General features: G+C 43.9%; 1 protein-coding gene across 6 annotated transcripts; it reads left to right on the forward strand.

Moving 5' to 3' along the window:
- The first annotated feature begins 803 nt into the window (after nucleotides 1–803).
- RBL1 (RB transcriptional corepressor like 1) lies at nucleotides 804–25,734 on the forward strand. Of its 6 annotated transcripts, none has more exons than XM_087749771.1 (22): nucleotides 804–981; nucleotides 1,132–1,265; nucleotides 2,278–2,478; nucleotides 3,909–3,973; nucleotides 4,066–4,194; nucleotides 4,305–4,465; nucleotides 5,205–5,254; nucleotides 7,007–7,193; nucleotides 8,672–8,838; nucleotides 10,588–10,700; nucleotides 11,276–11,379; nucleotides 11,947–12,084; nucleotides 13,736–13,900; nucleotides 14,073–14,208; nucleotides 15,529–15,795; nucleotides 16,742–16,920; nucleotides 18,597–18,773; nucleotides 20,219–20,290; nucleotides 20,480–20,564; nucleotides 22,273–22,433; nucleotides 22,873–23,037; nucleotides 23,293–25,734. In XM_087749771.1, exons 1-22 carry the CDS (start codon nucleotides 844–846, stop codon nucleotides 23,461–23,463), a joined length of 3,165 nt encoding a protein of 1,054 aa, XP_087605897.1. In that variant the 5' UTR covers nucleotides 804–843; the 3' UTR covers nucleotides 23,464–25,734. The 6 variants fall into 6 exon arrangements, 5 of the variants coding, with proteins under 5 accessions (XP_087605897.1, XP_087605898.1, XP_087605899.1 ...); XM_087749772.1 differs by having other exon boundaries at nucleotides 16,796–16,920; XR_015702954.1 differs by lacking the exon at nucleotides 23,293–25,734 and having other exon boundaries at nucleotides 20,410–20,564; nucleotides 22,873–23,013.
- Nucleotides 25,735–25,790: the final 56 nt, after the last annotated feature.

The raw sequence follows: 25,790 nt of genomic DNA on the forward strand, positions 1-25,790 counted from the left end.
GCCCCGCGCTCCCGCGGCCCGGGCGCGGCAGGGCGCCGGCGGGAGCGGCCGCGAGGGCGGTGAGAGCCCCCGCGAGGGCGCGGGCACCGGCCGCGGGGCCGGGCTCGCGCGGGAGGCGGCCGCTCGCAGCCCCGCCTGCAGCCGCGCGTGCCCGCGGGCGTGCGCACGCGCGCGTGTGTATGCGGGCGGGCGTGCGCGTGCAAACCCCCGGGGGCGCGTGTAGCCGGGCACCCCGCCCCCCGCCCCCCCGCGTTCACGGGCCCCGGCCCCGCGCGTGCAACCCCGCGGCGCCGCCCGCCCGCCCGCCCCCGCGCGCGGAGGAACTGTCTGTCACGGCCCGCCCCGCCCCCTCCTCTGTGACCCCGCCCCCTTCCAGCGCTTCGCCCCGTGTGGCCCCGCCCCTCCCCGTGGCCCTGCCCCACCCCCAGCTTCTCCCATCCTTTTTGGCCCCGCCCCTCCCTCGCCCCGCCCCCGTGTCCACGCCCCCCTCCATGGCCCCGCCCCTCCTCCGTGGCCCCGCCCTGCTCCCCACTTTCTCCCATCTTCTGTGGTCCCGCCCCTTCCCTCGCCCCGCCCCGTGGCCCCGCCCCTCCCCGTGGCCCCGCCCCACTCCCCTGGCTGCCCCATCCTCTTTGGCCCCGCCCCTCCCCGCGCCCCGCCCCCGTAGCCCCGCCCTTCCGTCATGGCCCCGCCCCGCTAGCGTCTCCCACCCTCTGTGACCCCGCCCCTTCCCGCGCCCCGCCCGCCCCCCGTGGCCCCGCCCCGCGGCCGCGCGGCGGAAGGTGCCGTTCCCTTCCGGCGGAGGCGTTTTGGCGCGCGGGGCCGGGCCGGGCCGGGGCCGCCATGTCCCGCCCGGAGCCGCCGCCCGCCGACCCCGGCGCCGCCATCGAGCGGCTCTGCCAGGAGCTCAACCTGGACGCGGCCAGCGCCGCCGAGGCGCTGCGCGACTTCACGGCGCTGCGGGGCACCTACAGCCTGGAGGTGAGGGGGGCCGGGCCGGGCGGGGCGGGGCGGCGGGGCCGGGCCGGGCCCTGTCAGGGGCGGAGCGGGGCGAGCTCCCGCCGCGGGCGCTCCCTGGGGGGCCGGGGGCGGCCCGCCGCCCCCCGCAGCTCCCGGCTCCCCGTGCCGCAGGGCGAGGCGCTGCACTGGCTGGCCTGCGCCCTCTACGTCGCCTGCCGCAAGAGCCTGGTGCCCACGGTGGGGAGCGGCCTGATGGAGGGGAACGGCGTGTCGCTGACCAGGATCCTGCGCTCCGCCAGGCTCAGGTGAGCTCTCCCGGTCGCCGCGGCCGGTTGCCGTGGCTAATTGCCGTGGCTAATCGCCCTGGCTAATGGCACCCGCTGACGCGCTGCTCCGCTGAAGCTGCTGATGCAGGTACCCGCTCCTTTTCCCACGGCTCCAGGCGCTGCGAAATGCACGTCCCGAGGTCGTAGTATGAAAGCAATAAATCCTCTTTTGTTAGAAATGGAAATAAGATGCAAATGCGTAATGTTCAACTCCCAGCCTTTGAAAAACCACCCACGTCGGACCAACGCTTGTTCCACCCACGCCGCTGATTTCTTTTTCTTTTTGTAGTTAATGGAAACACAAACAGGACCTCTGAGCCTTCTGTTGGCAGTCCAGACGAGGCTCGTGCCTGACGCGGGGCCTCGTTTGGCCGAACCGCTGGGTGTGGTGTTGGCGGCCGTGCCGCGCAGCGTTCTGGGAGCGCGCAACGCTGCGATCGCAGGCGTATTTACGTGCCGCGGGGGCTTTCTGGCAGGCAGCTCCGCGTGCCGTGGCAGCTCCGGCCCGAGATGGCAGAGCCGGGAATGTTTCTGTTTGCTTAAAGACCCGTTCTCAGCTGAACTGCCAGAGGGGGTTTGCCCGTGTAATGGCACCCGCGGGCTTTTGTGTCAGTAACTTTGGTAGCCACAGGCTCCTGTTTGTGGTTTTGTTGCCTCTCCTGCCTCCCCCCGACACGCGCGGAGCTGCGCACGCTCTTTCCTTTCTACCCCTCCCCGAGCTGACACAGCCGTGCTGGCAGCCTCTAAATAAAGTTAGTGTTTCCGCGCCCGCACCTTGAAGAGAATCAAAGAGAAAAACCAAAGTGATAAAAGGCAAAAAGCTTACAATGTATGCAGTTTGGGAGTCTATCAAAATAAATGGCAAACCTATATATTAATCAAGTTAGTTGTTAAGGAGTAACTATGTTGCGTTTTGGCCTTTTAAAAAAATCAGAATAAAGGAAGTTAGTTAAAGCTCAAAATAAAGCAGACTTTTCTTTTTTCTCTTAAGTTTAATTCAGTTTTTTAGCAAAATGAAGAAGTGGATGGACATGTCAAATCTGCCACAGGAATTCCGAGAGCGAGTGGAGAGGCTGGAGAGAAATTTTGAAGTGTCAACTGTGATTTTCAAAAAATTTGAACCAATATTCTTGGATATATTTCAAAACCCTTACGAAGAAACTTCTAAACCACAGCGAAGCAGGAAACAGAGGTATTTTTGAGATTTAATGTGACTTTTCCCTGGAAAGGGCTATACCTAATACAGATTTATTAAAATTAAGATCATCATTTGTGCTTTAAAAAGTTACGTCAAGTTCCAAAGTGATAGGGCCTCGACTCTGAAATGCAGTGAGCACAGAAGCATCCCTACCCTTGATGGGGTACGGCGCATGCCAGCAGAGCTTGGCGGCCGGCGGCTGTTTGCGCAGTTCCCCGTAACATGCGGTAGCTGCCCGTGGTGAGAACGCCTGTGTGTGGTGGGGAGGGGTGCAGTGGGACAGATTAACTGGGGGTGCAGCGAGGCCAGCGCTTTCAAGGTTTAGCAGAAATAACTTGGGTAGCACAGGGCTATTTTGTCTTGGCAGAGCACCGGCTGAGGTGGTTGGTACCGTGGCGTAATCCCTCCCTACAAAGCGGCATTACGTCCACGGTGACCTCGCGTTACCGGGCTTTTAACATGATTATTGCCAGAGGAGGGGTGACACGTGAATGGGAGAAAGTTACAGCTGATGCGCTCGTTTTTATGACAGACTTAGTAACTGGTGGTGTCGTCTTCCAGATGCACGCAGAACTTCTGCCTTAATTAAAGGAGCTTGTCCGCATTCCCTGCCGACTGTGCGGCACCTCTGTGGTACCTTTATAGTGGGAGTGGGACCCAAATGGTGAGGGAGCCGAGCTGGGTCTCTGCGCGGTGTTTCTGCCAGCTCACGGGTGTCCTCGGGATGAAAGGGGGGATAATCGCTCGGGTGAAATGCTCCAGCGTAGCTCCATGTCTACAGTATGGCAGGTAGCTTTGTGGGCATCACTGCGTATTGGGAGAAATTTTGTCGGTATGCTCTGTTAATGTTCCCTCGTTGGAACAGCGTTCATTAGGGTAACCGCAGCTTTAGCTTCTCTGTGGGCTCTCTCGAATAATGTCTTCCCTGGTCTTCCAGCTCCGTGGTTTTGGATAATCTCTACTCCAGACACGATTCAGCAGATGAGCTGTAATACAAGCTGTAGTTGCATATTTTGAAAGGATGACAGGTGCTTTAGTAAAATATTTAGGAAAAGCCGTCACTGGAATTTATATAGCCCTTGGCATCTTGCCGCCCGCAGCTGCGGGAGGGTCCCGTTAGAGGTGTGACACCAGCAAAATAGCGTGTCCGGGGTCACAGGCCGAAGGCAGCCGTGAGCTCAAAAAAGCGTCGGGAGGTCGGGGATGCTGTGCAGAACGCTCCGCGGAGCGAGGCAGGAGAGTGTCCGTCGGTGAAAGCTGAAACAGAGACATGTAGCTTAGGTTGTGCCTTAGTGTGAAATTAAGATAAACAACGGCTCCGACTGTTACTTTGAGCAAGGAAACGGAATGAAATTCTTACTGTAAAACAAGCTTCAGCTTCCTGGAACTGAAGACTGACTTCTCCCCCTTTTCCTCCTTGACAGACGGGTGCCATGCGGTGTGAAAGATCTCTTCAACTTCTGCTGGACTCTCTTTGTGTACACGAAGGGTAGGCTTGCTGGCTTTAGCTGCATGGTTTGTATACGTTCTGAGTTATGAACTTCTTTTGTGTTGCTTGACGTGATATGCTGTCTCTTAAAGGTAATTTCCGTATGATTGGAGATGATTTAGTAAATTCCTATCATTTGCTTCTGTGCTGCTTGGACCTGATTTTTGCAAATGCCCTTTTGTGTCCAAATAGAAGAGATTTGCTAAATCCGTCGTTTAAAGGTATGGTGGGGACAGATTATTTAAAATCAAATATGCTTTGTTCTCTTCTTTCTTTTTAAATGAAGTTGAAGGCCGGTTATCTTTCCCCCCCCCTCCCCCCTTGTTCTCAGGCTTACCAGCGGACTTCCACGCGACAGAGATCAAAGCCTCTGAAGACCCTCCTTGCATCATTGCCACACTATGTGAGCTGCATGACGGGCTTTTAGTAGAAGCAAAAGGAATAAAGGAACACTACTTTAAACCATACATTTCAAAACTATTTGATAGGAAGGTACATCTTACCAGTTTTAAGAATGCGTGGTAGTGCTCAGATGAATGATCTTGAGACCATTTAAATCCTGCAGGTTCTGCAGGAAAGCGTACTAATAGACAAATGAACTTGGGCTGGGTCGGGTCTTCTTTGTATGTATTTTAGCAGGAGCAGAATTTACTCTCGCTTGTAATGACGTGTGCTGTAAGGTCCCCCGTGTTTTGGCTTTTTATGTCAGTGGAGAATCTTTGCTTTCCTTTCTTGGCAGCATGAAACTGAATTGTGGGTGATAATGTTTTCTTCAGGCAAAAAAGTAATCTCATTGTGAAATAATTTTATGGGATAACTGTCATGATAGCGTGGGTCCTACTGCTGGTCTTGGAGTTGAGCAAAATGCTTCGGAAGGAAGAGGTCGAGGTTGCAGGTGTACAAGTCTTCTGTCTGGTTTTGATCCTGGAAATTTTTTCCAAGCTCTGTGCAAGTTTCTGTGTAGTCGTTCATCAGGTCGGTCCCTAACCCGCCAGTGGAACAGATGTTAAAACAGCAGTGCTGTTTATCTAGAGCTCGGATAAAATTGGGCTTTGTACTCATCTGTTTGTCTTGCTAATGGCATTGTAGTCCTTTGGTCTAGGCAAAAAAAAGTCCAGTTATGCTCCTAAATCTCATTTCCTTTTTGGCTAAAACCATCATGCCCTCACACTGTTAGAGCTGGAACAGTTTTGATTCTTTTATATAAGATATTTCTGCTTTTTGTTCTTAGATCTTAAAAGGAGAATGTCTGTTGGATCTTTGCAATTTTACAGAAAATAAGTAAGTTACAGCTTATCTTCTTAATCATGGGGTTTCTAAAATAGAGGCCTTTGAATGCTAAATCTCATGTTTTCCTGTTCCTTTATCTTACCGTAACTAATGGTATTTAATTATTTATCAAAGCTGCTATCTGGCTGAAATGCTTTCTGGATCTGAGGTGTGTCAGATGTCAGGGGTCAGCTGCAGAGTTTCTTCCTTAATGTCAGGTTTGTGGTGCTTGCCCTTATTTTCTGGCAACTGTAGCCTTTGAGTAATCTAATGCAAATCAAAACCGTGACTCTGAAGTTCACGGATGTGTTTCTGTACACACCTCACACCTCAAATGTTATACCCGAGTAGGGAAGTCTTTAGATTCATTTATCGGCCTCCAATTGAGTGTATACATCTGTGAGTACAAGAGAAGTACTCAAAAGAAAAAGAAGCAACAATGGCAAAACCACAAAAAGGAGGTAGAGCATTTCTGTGGGAGGCAAGTATAATTGTTTCAGAAACTTTTTAAATTCACCTCTGAAAGCTAATTTAAATGCAAAATATGAACAGCAGCTGCTTTGTTCTGGATCCCTTAAAGGTTTTTTTTGCCTTTTCCAAAAATACCTGATAATTTGTTTTTGCAAGGTGAGTTTTTAACTTGTTGGTTCGCTTTGAGAATTTTGGGCAAAGACTCAATTGTTTTAACAATGTAGGCAACTCTCAGATATAAAACGGTGTTGTGTGATCCGTTTCAGGCAGGGAACTTCTCTTAGTATTTCTACTTACAAGCTACTAGTATTACTTTAATAATACTGTCATGTAGAATGATACAGTAGTCCCTGTTCTTTTGTAAGTAGCTTGACGTCGAAAGGAAACATGGAAACCTTGCTGTTCCTTTGTCCAAACTTTTCACAGACCTGTACTTTTTCTAAAAGACACGGGGAAGGTGAACCTGCACAGGTTTCCTGTGGGATCAGAATCGCTTGCATCAGGAACACGTTATGTTCCATTAATATACGTGCTTAAGTGGCAGCTTGAATTGCTAAGACACTTCGCAGGCAAAAGATCTTTCGTACAGCGTTCATGTATCGTGAAAAATGTGCAGGCAGCATTTATTGATGCGAGCTGTTTCCGATTTTTATTCATAAGTTTCGTTCTGCTTCCCAAGTATAAGTTTAAAGCTTTGCAGCCTTCGTGAGATTAAACGTTCCTGTTTTACAGTTAGCTGGAATAAAGAAAATGAAAGATTTGTTTGGTATCGTATGTCAGTGGTGATTTTAGAAATTGAATCCAGGCGGCTAGCTCTTAAATTTCCCTTCCTCTGTACCATTATGAAAATTACAGGCTACGAAGTGGCAAAAGTGGAAATCAAATGTAGCTAGTTTAATGCAACTACCGTTAACGTGCTCTGTGTATACAAAGATTTAACCTCTGATCGGTTGAGTGCTTCCAGACTGTTTGATTCGCAGCTGGGATGGAAGCAAAGTTGTTTTTTCCTCTTCTTACTGGGAGCCAAACGTTGGTGGTAACTTGGGAGGAAGAGTGGTCCCTGCAGCGGGTCGCTGAGGGGACAGGGGAGGTTTCAAGTGCGAGGGAGGGCAGGGGTGACCGCCAGCAGATTGCCGGGGGTGGAGAGGTTTTGTTCACAAGCAGCACTGCTGCTGAAATCATTAAATGCTTTGAGCGCATGTTGGCTTCGGTTTTGTACCTTAGCTCCGCTGGCACCTTTTTTGTTTCTTCAGCAGTTTAACCTTTGATATAAAACCTGGGCTTCTCTTTCAGCAAAGCACTGAATAAAGAGTATGAAGAGTACGTTCTGACAGTGGGGGACTTTGACGAGAGAGTTTTTCTAGGAGCTGATGCTGAAGAAGAAATTGGCACTCCTCGAAAATTTCCTGCAGACGTGCCGGTAGGGAAAACGGCAGCAAGAGCTCATGTGGAGTGTCATCTTCAGCAGCATTTTGAAAAGGTGATTCCTTTAACATGTTGGTCTCGCTTGAAGTACTCCTTCAAGTTTTTCCATCCTTGTACACCGTTTGAATCGCTGAGGTGACTCTGGATTTTTTGAACTTCCTCCTGAGAGGAGGATGATGAATGCCATTTGGATGCTGTCTTGCTAAGGAGAAATGGTGATGTCTTCTTTCCTGTGGAATTTAGTAAATAACTATTCCTTAAACAGGATGCGAGCACTCTCATGGGTGTAGTCTGGTTTTGTCCAAGAAAAATCAATAAGTAGTTGAGACCTAAATATATAGGTCTTATGGTTTTGTTCAAACTTCATTTATACCCCATAAGAATACCATGAAACCTTTACGCTGGATTAATTTATTTGTTTTCCTGATATTTCCTTTTTTAGGACAGGAAAAGTCAACTTGTGTACTATTCTGTGGAAAATAACATTCAAGACATAAAACCCACCAAAATCTAACCCTTCATTACAAAAAGTAGTCTATAAACAGAGTTAATGTTTCGCTATGTTTAAAAATGTAAAATGTATTTAATGAAGTTGGCATGTGGGAAAACACTTGATTGATTACTTTTTAAACTTGGATAAGGGGAAAAAATGGTGCTGCCTGTGTGCAAGAACCACGTGCTGTTTGATTTACATGTCAATTAAAAATATAAGAATACTTATTACAAGGTGCTGGTGTAAATGAATCATACGGCTTAGCTCTTTCTCCCAACTATAAGTGTATTTCATATTCAGGCAAATTAAAGATGGGGTTTGGAGTGAGTTTATCAATTTTGAACTTCAGTTTCCGTAGTATAATAATGACCTCATTGCTCTTTATGCATACTGACTGCAGGCTTAGCCTTTCTTCATTATTTGCCTTGTATCTTCAAAATGTCGTCTGCTCTAATAATTCAAAACCAAATGCTTTATTGCATCACTTCCAGAAAGCGGGATACAAGTAGGTAAGTGCAGTCGACACAGCTCCATCTGCTTAGGGCTACATCAGTCTTGGGGTAAGGGGAGGCTGTAGGTCCACCGGGGCAGCATTTCCCAAAGGACGTTCTCCGTGCCCCTCTCCTAGGCAGCTCTGCCACTACGCCTTCTGTCACCCAGCTGACGTAGTTGGGGACTGTGAATGGAAGCATATGCTTTCTCTTTCTTGCCCTGTATTTTTCAATGTTCAAGTGAGCTTAAAAATTTACAGGGTTTAAAATTTAAAGTCTTGTTTTCCTGTAGTTTCTTTTAAAAAAAGCTTTGAGTTAATTTTAGCCTGCCTGCAGATTTGTTATATTTTGTATTTATGGAGTCCTGGGAAAACTTTAACTAATTTCTAGTCAGTTCTGAGATCGCAGGTTTGATGACAGCCTTCAGGCTGCGTACTAGCGGTGTCATTTTAATCTTTGGCGTGATTTTGCAGGAGATGCTCATTTGAAAGGTTCTTGAAACAGTTCTGTTGACTGATTTTATCGATTTTTTTTCTTTCTGTCTGGCAGAAAAGGTCATTTGCACCTTCAACTCCACTGACTGGAAGAAGATACCTACGAGAGAAGGAAGCTGTCATCACTCCTGTTGCTTCAGCAACACAAAGCGTGAGCCGGCTGCAGAACATTGTGGCTGGATTGAAAAATGCACCGAGCGAACAACTTATAACTATTTTTGAGTAAGTACATCCACTGTGGCTGCTCTCATAGAAACGGAAACTCATCTTTTCGTGCTTGTGACTGCCTTCTTGCTCAAATTTGACTTTTTTTGTTTGGTGCAGAATATTTTTGTCTGTTTCTGTATTATTTCTAGTTGAAGGATCTTCTGTTTTCTACATGGTCTCTTTTTCTGGAGAAGGATAACTGAACACACACACCCCCCCCCCCGACTTCTCATCACCATTGTATTAATGTAGCTTCAGGTTTTGCTAATGTTTATTTAGCTGTTTGTTTGAAAGCCAAATACTTTTTTGTTTGTCTTTTGTTTGTTTGTTTGTTTTATTTTAAACAAGTATGGCTCAATTAAAAGATACGGTAACTACGTTGGCAGAGTTTTTGGGGGAGGAGGGAAACGTTAGAGTCAACAAGCTATATAATCTTTGCCTTAAAGAGCTGGGAAGATAAGATTAAAAAGGGTATTTCCCGAACATCCATGCAAATTAAGGCCTTGCTGTATTATGGTGTAAGGTCTCCAGATATTTTTTTTTTTAATTCATCAGAATGGACATTTAGTATTAGCGCTTAATACTTGAAGTGCAAAAGTGATGTGTTTTTTTTTTTTTTAAAACCACCTTCATAAATAGGTGAAAAATACTACTTTTAGTTCTCATCTTTGGAGTTATGTATATTTTGAAAGTTTTCCTAGCACTTGTTCTTAAAAGTTTACAAGTGCTCAGCAAGATGCATTTCTATTTTGAATGTTTCTTTGATTGTTTTTTAAGGACTGTTTGATATTATTTATATTACACAACTATAACATTAACGTGCCTGCAATCTCTAATGGAAAAAATGTGTTTGTTCAAGTAATAAACCGGTCTGTCGAGAGATGTAAATATTAAACTGGATAAAAGAACTGAGTAAACCTCTGACAAGAAATGTGTTGCGTACTTTGCTCATCTTGGATCCAAGTTCAGCGACATGCACTGTCTGAGCAGGAGGAATGGAAAGAATTGTGGTTTGGACTGTGTGTAATAGGCTGTGCTTTTGGATATTTTCTCTTTAAAATCCCTTGGAAGCGTAACTTTGAAGTTAATTAGAAGGCTTTGTTCAATGAAACCTTACTTTATTTCAGTGCTAGCTTTTCAAAATAGTTTCGTGTCTTAGACACTAGTCACAAGCTGCTGTCCTCTAATGCAGCATTGCTGGGAAATCTGGAAGCAGTCAGAAAGAGCGTCTCCAGACAGAGAGATTCTCTGGCCCCTTTTTGTGGTAGTGACTGTGTGGAGTTCATCAGTTCCTCTCTGCCTTGCTAGTAAAGCAGGTATTTGTGGAGAGATGCTGACTGTTCACTTTGAAAGCTTTCCTGTGCTCCCTCAAACCGTGCCTGGTTTGTGTGGTCTCATGGACGCCGTTGGTTGGTTGGTTGGTTGCCTGTTGTAGCATCCTTCCTACCGCCTGGCTCCTAGCAGATATGTTTTTCTCCTGAGCGTGCTGCTGTAGCCCTTGCTTTCTCCTGCATTTGTTCCAAAATCTGCATAGCCTCTTAACTCTGTTAGGAAAGGAAAAAAGGAAACAATATTTCTGTACGTTTCATGTTTTCCTCTGTTCTCTATGGTAATATGGGTTATTGCCTGGTGAGGAAGGCTCAGTATCACTAGCTTCTCTTCTTTTTATTTGGGTGGTATTTCTTTTGTTTGTTTTTTGAGGATTTTTTTGAAACTGGATATTGATTTATACAAACAAGGCTTTCTCTCTGCATTCTGCTTCAGGTCTTGTGCACGCAGCCCTATGGAAAGCATTATGAGCAGAGTGAAAGAAATAGGTGAGACGTTCTGTCGCAGCTACACTCAGTCAACAGATGAACAGCCAGGATCTCATATAGGTATGGACGTGAAATGCACGGGATGTTTCAAAATATTAAACCAGAGCAAATGAAATGCATACGTACACTGTTGCCTAAGTATACAGTGGTTTTTAACCCAGAATACAGTGGGTTTTAACCCAGAACATATCCAAACAGAAAACTGTTGCTGTCAAGCAGAAGACTAAAGAATAAAACTTTATTACAGAGTAAAACCAAGGTTGCAGTTCAAAATGGGATAACCAAGAGAGAATTGAAACTATAGCAGCTCTTCACAAAAATTGTAAACTTGCATTCTTCTTAGATTAAAATTTAAGGGAAACGGAATACAAATAGGAAAATTATTATTGCAACTGTCTGCAAAATTACATCACTAGAAATATGAAAATACATAATCCTTTCAAACATTGCTAGAATTTCATGCTGTTCTTGTAGCTAGTGGATTTCTGAACATACTTTTTTGATTTGCAAAGTCTATACATACACACACATGCACGCGCTATTTTCTTAGAGAAGGACACGTACTGGTCAATTGAGCCTTAAGACCGTTTGTGCAAACAGCATTGGGCTTCATCTCTGTTTGTTTTAAATTCCAGATTTTGCTGTAAACAGATTAAAACTGGCAGAGATCTTGTACTATAAAATCTTGGAGACTGTAATGGTGCAAGAAACACGAAGACTACATGGGAAGGATCTGACTGTAAGTAAAGAACTGGCAAAAGAGGAGAACACTTTTTGTAACCCGCTTTAGGGGGTTATCTTCAGACAGTTCCAGGACAGAGCAGTCTGCAGTAAAGCAGTCTGTGTATATTGTTAAAGTTAAAAAAGGAGAAATATATGGGAGATGCCTAAATGTAGTTTTTACTGCTATTAAAAATGGTATAATTCTGACATAACTAACCGTCTTAATTTGTGTTGCCTTCTAGAATCACAACTTTATGGACAGATAACTTTTATTCTCTTCTTTATCCAAGTAACAATATCAATACTTCATGTTAGACAGCAATGCATTTGCTCTGCTTTGTGATTCATAATGAGGAGGCCAGTTCATTCGGCCGTAAGATGAAAAATGTGATGGTTTTGGCGCTGTTGGTCTACTTCCAGTCTTTGCCATTCTAGACATCCCTGTAAAAAGGGGAGATTGTGGAAGGTAGAAAAAAGCAGTACCTCTTCTCTCCAACAATAAGCTATGTAGTATTAGTGCCACAAAATTCAAGCTTCTGTTTCCCAGACCTCAGATCATTGACATTTTCTGTAATCTCTTCAGGCTCTCTTGGAACAAGATGTCTTTCACCGCTCTCTGATGGCGTGCTGCTTGGAGATCGTGCTTTTCGCATATAGCTCACCGCGTACCTTTCCCTGGATCATTGAAGTTCTTGACCTCAGGCCATTCTATTTCTATAAGGTAAATAAATACTGTCTTAGGACCGGGTCTGTGTTAAAAATGTCACGTTACTGGACTGACAGCCTTAGAGGATGATGCTCTTCCTCCTAGGTAATCAAGTAGGAGCAGGACTGATGTTCATGTGTAATGTGCCTATTCTAAATTGTGGCTGTCCTTAAACATATTACCTGGAATGTGTAATGCTGGAGTTGAAGCTGAAATTTAAAGCAAGAAAACCATTTTGTAAACGGTACTTAACTGTAACGTGCTGCTGATCAACTTTTAGTTCTTGACATATATACACTTTTAATAGACTAAAGCATTCAAGCATATATTTTGATGATATTTGTATTTATTGACTAAAATATACTTCTGCTTATTAGAGATAAAATAGCAATAATATTCTTTGTGGCCTTTGGCTACTACTACTTATCACAGGCTTGCTTTGTTATTTTTTTTTTCTCTGTTTTGTTTTATATAATAGAACATAAAATCTCTTTTCCTGGGTGTTCCCTATTTTTGCTCTTTTTTTAACCTCATTCCTCCCTGCCTCCAATGTCATTTCTGTTCTTTGACTTGTTCGATCCTTTTATCATCTATCCGTATGCCTCCTATTTTTACTAGATCCCTAACAGCTTACTGCAGTTAGTCCTGAATAAATCAGAAGTAGTTCTGTTTAGATGATAACAACCAAAAAAATAGAACCCTTTGGGAGAGCTGTTTTATATTCTGTTCTTCCTTCTTTAATCCTCAGATGTAGGGCAGTAGTGAAACCGAAACAAATCTGTCAATATTGCTCTGGCTGTTGGTAGCCGACATCAACACCAGATGCACTGGTGCAGATCCAACTTTGCGGAACAGATGTACGTTTGATTTGAATGTTCTTTGCTATTCAGTGTGCGTTTGTGGCACTCATACTTGAAAGAAATTGCCATCACAAAGACTTCGCATGGGAGAGCCAATATTTATTTTTCCACTCGTGCCATTTGTAACTTTGTTCTTTGGGTGCTTAGTTTCCGTAGTATGTAAACACATCAATAAGTCCTGCAGGGAAGTTGTATGGCATTGCTATCTCTGGAGCTTCAGAAAAACAGGCTGAATGTTTCTCTGTCAGAAATAGGGGCAGAGTATCATATTTCAGGGGCCCTTCCAACTCTTTTCAACCTGATTTGTACATGTTAAGGGTTCTAACCTTTTCTTACATGAAACTTTCAAACAGTGGTTTTCAGCGCTTTTCATGATGGGCCGCTGGCTTGAAAGGAAGGAAAGCTTAAATGCTGGGTTCTCGCGTACCCAGCCTAAGCGGGTAAGCCTGCCCGTACCTTCCTCGGTATGCCGCACGTGCTGGATGCGGGCTGCGTGTGCTTAGTGCTTTCATTCTGCACATGCTTAGCAATGGGGAGAGAGGGCCTTAAAACCCCCCGGGAGCGGGTTGTTCTGCACCAATGGGACATCTGCTGTCCAGTTCCATCTCCTGGGCTGCCTGTGGGAAAGGGGGTTAAAAAAAGAGGGATCAGAAGAGTGTTGGGGAAGATTAAGATGCGAGGAGGAGGCTGGAGCATTCTACGTTGAAGAGAAGTTTCGAACAGGATTGTGAAACAAGTAACAATTTGATAGTGTTAAGCATGAGTGATATGACTTGGCTTTTGTGCCTGTGTCTCGTTACCATTAGGTAATTGAAGTACTGATTCGGTCCGAGGAAGGACTTTCCAGAGACATGGTGAAGCACCTCAACAGCATTGAGGAACAAATTCTCGAGAGTCTCGCCTGGACTCGGGACTCGGCACTGTGGAGTGCCCTCCAGGCCTCAGAAAACAAGGTCCCAACCTGTGAAGAGGTATGTTACCTGTTTTCCTTTTATTAGGAAATCCATGTTCTTTTTCTTACTGTTGTTTTATACAGAAAACCGTTCAAATGAGACAATTGCTGCAGAAGAACTTCTATTAATAGATTGGCACAAAGAAGGGAAATCTATTTGTTATTTTACACTGACATTTCTTATTTCTCAGGTAATATTTCCCAGTAATTTCGAAGCAAGCAATGGAGGAGGCGGGCTTGGGCATTTGCCTATGATGCCAATATCTCCTATAATTCATCCTCGAGTAAAAGAAGTTCGGACAGATCTTGGTGGGAGTTTAAGACGGGGTATGTTCAAGGCTTCTGATATGATTTGAATGTGTAAATTTGGGGAGAGGCGGGTTTAGACTTCTTTATAATTGCAAAAAGCAATCCTGAATCTGAGTTAAGCATTCAGAATTGTGAGGCCTCTTATTTGATCAAGGGAAAGTCTAGATGCATCCAGTCAAACCATTGCTGTGTCTTACTGGCAGCAGCCATTGGTGATAATGCTTCACTGCTGAACTGGAGCAGGTTTTGCTGCTGCTTTGATGCAAGGGTTACCTTACTCTTGGGCAGGTTGTCATCTGATGGCTTATTGTCCCTTGCTGTTCAGATTTTTCCAGTTTTGGGTTGGTTTGTTTGGTTTTTTTTGTTCTCGGTGAGTTTCACTGCATTTTACGTGACTTTTTTTAAATGGAATGACAGAGCTGCATTTGTTCCTCCTTCCTACAGAACTTTTTTGCAGGAGGGGAGGACAATACTTTGTCTGCAGTATTCTTTCCTCTGAAGAACTGCCTTGCTCTTTGCAGATTCGTAGGTATCACACAGAACTGTATCTGACAGTGAGGGTGAAGAGGCAGTGGCAGCGCTGTTGCTTTTTCATACTTCCTCAGTTAGGAATTGCTGCTTTTGTTGTATCCCAAACAAGAGTCCTTAGGTTCTTGCTGGTGCACTAGGGACTGACTGGTGGTGTGATGTTCTCTCCTTTTGTGTTTGTCTGGCAGATTGCATTACAAGACTGTTTGGGTTTTGTTTTTTAAATACTCATTAGGAAAGAGATGTATGAGCAGTTGCTGTGGATGTTATGGTTAGTTGTTTGATGGAAGGGAAAGCAACTTTGAGATGGTGTCTTATATATGGGTAGTACTGGGTGAGACTATCTTGTATATGAGAATCTGGTACCAGACGCTCCTCCTAACTTCAAATGGAAAATGGGGGGGATTGGAAATGTTTATTTGCCCCTGGTACCAAGAAAACCATCCTGGCAGAGTTAGAAGTAAGGTCTCCAGTCAGTCTTACCTGGCCAGTTACCCAGAAGGTTTCTGCTTCGTGGGAAATAGGAGGCTGCTGTCACTGGCATCCTCGCGAGCGGCTAGCAGACTTCAGCAGAAATGCAAAAAGCCCGAGGAACAGAAGCCTGTACGTTAGTATTGTGTACTTCAGTCTTACTGCTACTTACTTCATATCACCTAGGAACAGTGAACTGTGAGATTAGTTCTTCACTAGAAGTGATTTCTTGTACTCCGGTTTCGTAGTTTGAAGGTTAGCCTTTTCCCCTCCTGCGGAGAAGTATCTCTATTAAGCTGCTCCTCTTAAGGTTTTTTTCCTTTCTCTTTTGCACACCAGACACGCAGCCATTGTCACCAATCTCTGTTCACGAGCGCTACAGTTCTCCCACAGCTGGAAGTGCTAAGAGAAGGCTCTTTGGAGATGACAGCCCCAAAGAAATGCAGATGGAAAAAATTTTAACCGAAGGAACAAAGTTGACAATTGCTCCAGCGTCAAGCATTTCTGCTGAAAATGTGTCGGTGTCTCCTGGCCAGACGGTACTGACCGTGACAACAGCTACAGTACCGGGAAAAACGGGACAGAAGGTTACTATCCCACTGCACGGTATGAATTCTTCCCGTTTTTCTTCTCTACTAGATATTTTGCTTTTAAGATCTGCTGAGGCCGACCGTGCATCTTGAACACGTATCGCTTTTTCTTTTTTAAAAGAACATGTATCACTTTATCAATAAAAAAAAAAGCTTAAGTTTATACTGACATTCCTTCTGTGGAGACGTCTGAAACCTGACGAGCATGCTGAGGGTTCCCCCTTGCGAACAAAGCTGTGGAATTCTTGCTTCTTCCAGTTACACCTCACCACAGATGGAGCGATGCTTTGGTTCTCAGCTCCAATACTGATTAACTACTGTTTGTCTTAACTTTGGTCTATTATAATTGTAAAAGGCTCTGGAATTTCTGGATAAGGGCTACATGTTAACGTTTGCAAAATAGTGGGGGATTTTTGTTTTGTTGAAGTTGGGTGATGCTTGAATATTTCTGGAAATGATATATGAGAAATGAGTTTTTATAGCCTTTTTAATTTAAAAACTGGGTCTATAGATAAACATGAAAAGAAAAAAAATCTCCATTTTTCATGTTTAAGGAGATTTTCAGCAAGAGAATTTGACTACTGAGGAAACTAATGAGGACTGTATATGGTGTGCTGTCACGTTTGCAGAATAATACAAAAAAAGAAGAAAGGGAATGCCCACCTCCCCCAAAAGAGTGGAACAGTGACTACAGAAATTGTGATTGCTTGTAAACTTGGTACTTTCAGATAGTTTTAGAAATGATTGTTCACATTCATGTTCTTCCTTTAAGCGTTACCAGAAATGTAATTTTTAATCATTTCTGAAAACTCTAGGGACAAAAAGTCTTTTTAGCATCCAGTACAGAAGGATTAGATGCCTTTAGTGTAAGGTGTTTGTGAATGAATTTATGATTTGCAGTTTAACTCCTGCAACATGAGGAGAGCGAACGGTTTATTTCTGCATGTGTGTATCATCTCCAGGTATTGCAAATGAAATGGGTGGGATCACATTGATACCCATTTCGATGAATTTAGGTCAGCCATGTAAAATGGAGGCTCAGGCTCCCTGCCACCCTCAGGTGAATCAAGCACAAGAAGCGCATCTGTCATCAGCAAGCAAACCAAAGAAAACGGGATCCTTGGCACTGTTTTACAGAAAGGTAAGTGCCTTCGTTAGGAAGCCGTGCTTTACTGCTGTTCGTGGCCATGCTGAAACTTGCCTCCTTGTGCAGCTCTCATTACCTTTCAGTCTTCACGTACCTTTCCTTTGGCATGAGCAGTTCTTATATACCCAGGAGGAGAAGGGAAGAGATGTTGTCAAGTGTTGCAGAGAATCCAATTTCCCCTTTCCCCTCACCATGAGATGTTTCTTTTTTTTTTTTTTCTTTTAATTAGCAGCTTCTATAAATAACTACCTAAGAAATATCAGTATTTTTTACTCCTCTTGTCTATTTTTACTGCCTCCCACATTTGCAAGGGTTAGACATATCAGAAATCAGATTATTCTCCTTGTCTTGCTTGTTCAAACTGCGCTGTTTTGGATCCTGCATCTGGAGATTCTCATTTGCAGTTTTCTGAGGTCCGCCCAGTAGTGCTGATCCTGCTGGTATGGGGCCTCGGAAAGCAGTAACGAATAACACGCTATCTAAAAGTTTATAGACAGAAGGAACTTCTTGAAATTATGAAGGATTTAAGGGCTAAGTTAAGAACTGGATGTGTTTCAGAGAAACTTCAGATCGCTTGTTTGTAGTTGCTTTCATTTCCGATGTGGAGTGCGTGAGAGCTCTTTGGGGGAGGCAGGGGTAACTTGCCTAAATGCCTGCAAAGAACTTGTGCCTAACTTAGTCTCTCAAAAATATTAGATGTTTTTGCTGTTATTTTCTTACTAGAGAAGTTATTTTCAGAGGTTTTCCCCTTTTAGGGTATCTGTATTGTAAACCTAGAGAATTCTACTTTGAACAATCTTTAAGGTAAATCTTAATACAGACGCTAATTCCTGGAAACGCTTGTAAGCCACATCCTGTATCTGAACCACGGGTTCGTTAATTTGGCAGTGACAGCCTCTCTCTCTGAGGATGGGTTAGGAGTTGATCAGCCAGCTGCCAGGCCTGAGCTCAGGCTGCACTTGGGAAGCTTTGCTCTCAGCTGGGGAATGCTTCAGCTGTAGTCGTGTATTTGACAAACCATGTGGTAGGCAACATATTCCTCTTGGTTATGAAGGAGAACTAAAATCTTCACTTAAATTTGTCTTTACATTTTGACCTTGTGTTTACAGTGATCATCATATTCAAAATGATAGATTTTCCCTACTTCCCTTTCTTGTTCCTGTTCAGTAGAGGAAGTGAAAATGAAATGAGCTCTTTCTGCTTTCCAACGTAAAGAATGTGCCTAATTACTGTCCATGAAGCAAGAACTTCTGAAATAAATGGAAGAAGGCTAATGTTGCACTTGGTATTTATTTCAGGTTTTGAGACAGATTTTTGGTATTGAGAAAGGAAAAAAAAATCCATCGTCTTGCTAATCTAAGATTATACGTAATCATAATTGAAGTCTGTCCCTTCTTTGTGCTTGTTGGAAGCGTTCCATTATAGTGAGTGATATGGTAGAGAAGCTGTAGTCCTGTTTTTAAGCGAATTTCCTATAAGCGTTAGAGATCCAGCATCTGAATGGAGTTGACAGCTTAGTCTTTGAAGACGTTGTCTTGGGCAGAGGGGGGAGATTTTGCAGAAACAAACTCTTCCGATATAGAACAGCTCTGCTTTGGGGACTTCCATTTTTGCAGACTAGGTTAAGCTCGTTTGGCTTGACTCTTTACTGTGTGTCTTTTTTCTTCCAGGTTTATCATCTGGCAAGTGTGCGCTTGCGTGATCTGTGCTTAAAACTGGATGTTTCCAATGACTTGCGCAGGAAGATATGGACATGCTTCGAATTCACTTTGGTTCATTGTGCTGATCTGATGAAGGACAGACACTTGGACCAGCTCCTCCTTTGTGCCTTTTATATCATGGCAAAGGTAATGTGTAGTTTTAAGAAATTCAGGGAATTTTATGTTGATTGAAAATGTAAATTGTGTTCACAGTTTACAATTTGATTGCTTTATTCATGTCATGTTACTGGAGGGATGGGAGAAGTCCTTCCAAGAAGTGGATGAAGTCCCAGTGTATTTTTTCCTTGTTTTCCATGATCTTGAAAGTTCCCATCAACCAGCCAGTTGGTTAAGAGAGGGCTTTTCTTCTCTTCCTGAGCACATTCACAATGAGCACTGGTCAGCATAGACAAAGTAGTGTGTGGTCTTATTGCCCCATATTTGTGTTCTCTGTCCTGTTCGTCATCTTCGTCATCTGTGTAATCTGAATTAAAAACGCCATTACAGTTACAGAATTGTGCAGGTGCAGAAATCTGCAGGAGCTCACAACCTTATGTATGGATGGAAACTTTCAATTCCACAAAAACCCTCTTAGCTTTTGAAGATTCAGGTTGAGGAATTGAGCTGGTTGCCTGTTAACTCGTACTTCTTCATTTCTTATTCAATTTGCCAGCGTTGATTTAAGGCGTTTTTACAACGGCCATCAGCTCTGATTCAGACACCAATTCAGGAAAGTGGAACTAAGCCCAGGCTCCTCTAAAACATTGGGGATGGATTACCTGTTCTTCTTGAGGAAGGCAAATAAAGAGGAGCGCTGTCTGTGGAGGGACACCGATGTTCACGTTGTGACTGCCTGTGCTCTTAACAACTGGAGGATAGCTTAGGCTCATTTGACATCGATACTGATAGCCATAGAAAAGCAAAACCATTGAACAGTCAGTGCTCTGTATTTTATCATGTAGTTTGTCAGTTGTGGGGTTTTTGTTTGCCTTTTTTTTTTTTTTTTTAAATACAGTCTTCTGAGTGCTGTCTCCAGTGCAGTGTGAGACCTGACAATTTAGCCAGATATCTTGATAGGTTCTCTCCTGGCTCCTACTACAGAAATTGTTGCTCATCTGCTATTAAAGTTACAGACGCGTGGCTGAAAAACAAAGCCCTTTAACAAAGGAGCTATTTTGAAGTATGAAAGAAAGCTGAAATTGCATATGTGTACATACCTGCCTAGTGTTTTGTTCAGGATTTCCTCACTTTCTGTTTAGAAAAGTTAAGGGATCCAGTTTTCAAATTTACAAATACATTTTGGACTTAATAATACTTCCCTTCTTTAATTTTTAGTGTCACTAGAAGAAAAGTCGGAAAAGGAATAATTCCTAAGCATCATAAGCAACAAAAGGCTTTAGCAGCTAAGAAACAAGGAATGCCTGAACAAGAAAAGTGCTTGTGTTTTCATGTTCTCATCACCAGGACTAAGTTTTAAAATTATTTATCCATCACAATACTCATGAAAAACCAGTACAGAGGGAAGCTAATTGAATAGACCGGACCTGACCTTGCTGCTTGCACTTGGTCTTCAGTAGCCTTTTCTTTTCCAGGTAACCAAAGAGGAAAGAACTTTTCAGGACATAATGAAAAGTTACAGAAATCAGCCACAAGCGAACAGCCACGTGAGTAAACAGCATTGCCTTTCCTTTTTATACATCTCAGACAGAGGTGGCTTTTCAAGCGTTGATGCTGATAAGGGAAAAGTCAAATCCTCTTCAGTGTTATATTCATTCTCGTTCAGATGGATTTCATCCAGTCTGCTGCCTGCCTTGTTTTCCTTGACAAGAGTGTTTTTCCCCGGTGTCCTGTAGGTTTACAGGAGTGTCTTGTTGAGAAATGTTTCTGCCGATGTCCTGTCGGACAAAAATGCAAACCAAGATGTGGAGATGACAGAAGGTAGGTCCAGCAAGTAATCTGCTCTTTTTAAAAGCCCTCGAGTACATTTTTAAAGAACTGAACTGTCAAGTAATAAGAAGTGAAGCAAGTTTTACAGTTTTAAATGTATTAAAGAAAAATAAATGTATTGTTGAAAAAGAAACGATCAGTAGCCCTCCTGTGTGTTAGATATGGAAAATATGCTTCCTAGTTGGAAAAAATGTTTAATTTATTTCCTTAAATTTGGTTGCTCGAGGGCGAAGTGTTTCCTTAGTGTGTCAGTGATATTGTCGTTCTTCTTGGACAGCAGCACTGGTTAACAAAGATGAATAGTACCTGGAATATTAGGACAGTTTTTTTTCTTAGTATCACCTATCCTGAAGGCTTAAATAGAGAGAACTTGTTTCAGAAAATAAAAATGGTAACTCTCTAAGACCACCGTTTTCTTATATTCACATTTCTTTTAAATAGTTGATATTTTCTTTGCTCTGGGTTAGAGGAGAAAAGGGGTAAGAGTAGTAGTTGAGAAAAGCATGAGAACCGAGCCATGCCCGTTTTTAGTGACGTCTCAGGAAACTGAGAGATCACAAGCCCAGGTATGAACCCATGAGCAGAGCAGAACTGCAGCCAGGAGACAGGCGGAAATTTAGAAGGCTGTTCCATACAGTAAATTCCCACTGTGGGTGGGATTCAACTGCTTGAACAAGTATTAGAGCCATTTTTAAATGGCTTTTGAGGATTCCACTGGGGTCCAGGAAAGTGCTGATCTGCTGTGGCTTCAGCATCCTCTCTAGCAGCTCCGCGGTTCTGGGATGTTGTAGAGCAGCTGAAGCGGCCCTGGGCTCTGCTGTTTTCTCAAACAAACGTACTTGGTTACAAAGTCCTTCAGTTGCTTTTCCTGCCAGACTTTTTTTTTCAGTTAATAGTTTTATGTCTCATTTATCTAGTATCAACTCCAGCTCTTTTGGCAGCAGCTTACAGAACGCCCGTGCTGGTGGTGTGACACAAGGCAGACACCCTTACGGGTATCAGCTGGAGCTCTTGGCCTTTGCCTCATAGTGCACTGATTGCAGGAGGCTTTATTCTGCCTTACGCTGTCTTGCTTGGCAGTAAACACTACGGAGGATGAAACATAAAGGTTGTATTCAGTAGCGGGCCAGCTTAATTAGGGGAGAGAGAACATGAACAGAAATGTACTTGCTGTGTGGCTGCAGCTTTTCCCACTGACCAGCCGTTTCGTACTATGCCTGAACAAATGGCATCGTGGCTTCCTTGCAGCAGCCGTGAGTTGAGTACGAAGCTATTCTTTGCCAGCTGATCACTAGAAACTTTCACAGAAGCCGAAAGCTGGGAGTTGTCAGACTGCTTACGACTTAGTTTTAAGAGCGACAAATGGCTTTGTACCACTCGCCAAAATAAGCGTGGGAAAAGGGGTCAGTTGTGCTACAACTTTTTGCTACAGCTATTTCCAAGTTTGGAATAAAGATTTATGTTGGCCTTTTCAGCCATAATCCACTAGCCTGCTAGCAGGGATTTGTAGCCCCTCCTGATGTTCATAGCCACCTACAGCACCCCCTGTTCCTGTCTGAGGCATGTTTCTTTAATTCATCTCATTAACCAGGCAATTTAGGGCCGAGTTCCTGTCGGTTGGATATTGTCAGTTTGAATCTGAAGCGCCCAGTTTGCTGATACTGTGTTTCTGAAATCTGAAGCTCTCTCTTACTGTTAGACTCGTCGGTGAAAGCGGGTGGTTCCTCGGGACGATGCGCAGCAGAGAGCGAGTCGGGAACGGAGGAGAGAGGAGACCTGATTAAATTTTACAATGCAGTCTATGTAGGAAGAGTAAAATCATTTGCACTGAAGTACGATATCACAAACCAGGATCATGTAGTAAGTATCTTGGAATTTTGCTCTATCTAATAATCGGACACAGAGTCATTTTTCCTGACAGTTAAACGTACGTCGATAATTTTGTTCCGTTATTCACCTGGTGTGGTTACAGAAGTCAGACAGTTGTAGGTATGGCATGAGGACTTGCTTTAACAGCCTTTCAGGAGGACAAATGCAGGTGCAGTTCAGTTTACAACCCCGATTTCTGCTTCTTTATATCGATGCAGTACCCATTTGCTCAAGCGCCTGTGGAGCATCTGTGTAATGCATCTGGGAAATAAATTTCTTCTGTTTGGTGGATACCTGCTCTGTTGTTTAACTGTTACGGGATAAAATCTTCTAAGACGACCTGGAAGTGTATTAACCTTTCCTTCTGTGAAGTTACTGCTCTTAAATATCTTCTGATTCAGCTCCTATCCACATGCGTCCTCTCTTGCAGGTGGAAGCCCCTCCCTTGTCTCCATTCCCCAACATTAAGCAACAGCCAGTGTCTCCTCGACGGATCTCTCAACAGCACTCCGTTTACGTTTCGCCGCACAAGAATGGTGCCTGCTTGACACCCCGAACTGCGCTGCTCTATAAATTCAATGGGAGCCCTTCCAAGGTAGAAAGCAAAAAGGCTGAAAGGGGTCAGTTTGAGAGGGGGTTAATTAATCTCCGAATTAGGATGTATTCCAGTGCAGGGAGGTGTCACTGAACTGTCTCTGTTTGCAGCAGAGGGTAGAATTCCTTATGCAGAATCCATCACCCGCTCGGCACAGAGGTTCAGAATAACTTTTTGTTCTCAGACCATTGAAAACCAGAGCAAGTTTGAAATGGAGTCGTAGTAACTCATGATTTTTTTTTATCTTGATCGCAGAGTTTGAAGGACATCAACAATATGATAAAACAAGGTGAACACAGGAGTAAGAAACGAGCAATAACAATTGATAGTGACACTGAATCCCCTACGAAGCGACTCTGCCAAGAAAACGATGATGTTCTACTTAAACGTCTCCAGGATGTTGTCAGTGAAAGAGCAAATCATTAGAACTGCCGATTTTCTGTGGGATCTAAGAGCTATGGAGTTAGATACAGCTGTTGCACTATTTCTTGCTTGTGTATACAGACAACTGCCAAGCGTCTTTAACACTGAACTTTTACCTGACTTCCACAGGATGCAAGAAGCAAGGGTTAAGTAGTAAACGCCAGAGAATGAGAGGTGGTGGTGATCTTCATCCCCAAAGGGCACGCCGTGCTATGAGTTACCCTGTTCGAGCTGTTTCAGCGAAGGAGCGATCTGTAGAAAGCCATATTGGACGTTCTCCAGCCCAATTTAGAGCGTCGCGAGTTCTGAGTGTAACTCAGCTTCTAGTAATACTGGTTTTATTTTTGGAATAGGAAGGATAAGGAAGTGAGTGAAGTCAGTTAAGTTTCCTCAAGCTTTTGGTATTTGGGGAAGAAACTTTAAAAGTGCCTTATTTTAAAAGAATGTGGAATTTTACGCGTTATTTTACTGTGGAGTAACTGGAGTGGAGAACAAATTGATCGTTTAGCCTCCGGAAGAGCTGAGCAGGTTTGAACTGTGTGATTTGTGCCGTGCTCCATCTCCTGCCAGAACTTCAGTAAAAGTGAACGTTATGGCGTGGATCAGACGGCTTTTGCAATAACGAAGGCAATAATCAAAAAGTAGGAATAGCAGTGACTTAAACTGGACACTGACGTCTGATAAAGCACCGAGATACGGTTCAGGGAGTGGGAATTACCTTTCTCCCGAGCCAGTGGATGCTGCCACGGGAGCTGCTCCCTTCCCGTGGGAAGCCTGACGGCAGCCCTGCTGTAGCAGCTCTTCGCGCCTACTGCAGCTTGCCCGCGGAGATGTACGAGCTGGGTGCAGCTGAAAAGCAGCCGGGGCTTTGGCCGTCCCACAGCCGTTCAAATGCACACATTCATTTAACAAACTGTATCTCTTCGTTTTATTTTTTCCTGAAGATCTTAGCCTCTTGTGTAGTATCTACACTGAACGTAAGCCCATCAGATAAGGCATGTTTGTATATATGGGGGTTTATAGCTATTAAAGGCTTGGATTGATTTGGAAATATGTAAATTCCAGCATCCAGTTCCTGTAACTAAGTTTTTAACGCTGAGGGATCTGGTAGGGTTTATTTTACCAAAATGGAAAAAAGTCAAGGTTTATTCATTACTGTAAATCAGTAGCTTGATCTTATTTCGGAACTGCATTTAAGATTAGAGCCATAGAGAAACTTCTCAGCACTGTATTTTTCAGTTTATGTGTATATTGAACTGAAAAAAAAAAAAAATTGAACGATTCCATAGGACTTGTTTAAGGAGCTCTGTTCACTTGGTTGTTTGGTTCGTGTAGTAGATGCTGCTGTACTGTACCTGCTGTACCACGGTCCCAGGGCAGAGCACCGCGACGATTCCAGGCAGTCTCAGCTAATGAATCCGGCCAGCAGTGATGGAGGAAAAACGTATTTAAAAGTGTACGTGTGCAGGGACCCTGCTCAGCAGTGAGCAGAAAGTTTACAAGTTCCGTAACTTGGTTTTGAATTATTAACTAAAATATTTTATTTTTTTTTACTTTCCAAAAAAGGTGCTTATTTCTGAAAGGTTTGGCCATAGAGGGCTGCAGTATGAGGAAGTGGCCACGCAGTGGACTAGGTTTCATGTAGATCCTTCTGTTCGGTTCCTTTAATTTTATTCAATTTTTAATATTTCTCTTCAGATCTTGAGATAGAAAGTACAAGCGAAAAAACCTCTCTGTCTTGACCTGCTTCTCAGTGCTGTTACAACTACGGCCGTTCACTGTACGCACTCCAGTCCCCAAAAGCTGCCTGGATTCTGGGGGAAGGGGGGAGTCCTGGTTTAGCGTTGGGCAGAGCCTGCCTTACTGGCACAGAGGATTGCAGCCTTTCTGGCTGCGAGGCGCCCGCTCGGGCTTCATGGCGCGCATCCTTCAGCGATATTGTATGGCGAGAGTTTCGCTGGTTTGGTTTTAGTTCAACGTCGCGTGCAGATCTCGCGTTCTGCTCGCTGCGCTGTTACTGTGTTCTCTGAAACCGTAGAAAACCGATGGTGCTAAAATCCTTACTAGTTGTCATTAGGGTTAGTGGTTTTTCATTAGAAAAATGAATGTACTACAACTGGATGCAGTTCAGATTTTTTCACCTTTTTAGGTGATGATAGAAAAAATATTTTTGGACTTGTTGAACAGCTAAACCAATAGCTTATATGAACATTTTGTAACAGTTTCAAAGTGCCTTCACATGTAAATATGTATTTTATAATAAACAATTAAAAAGTATTTTAACCTGTGTTGCTGTGTTTCCTGTGGTCTTTCTGTGGTAATGCATTAAA

This window comes from Nipponia nippon, unplaced genomic scaffold (genome assembly GCF_047370975.1).
Source record: "Nipponia nippon isolate SJK-2023a ecotype South Korea unplaced genomic scaffold, ASM4737097v1 scaffold_13, whole genome shotgun sequence".
NCBI lineage: Eukaryota > Metazoa > Chordata > Aves > Pelecaniformes > Threskiornithidae > Nipponia > Nipponia nippon.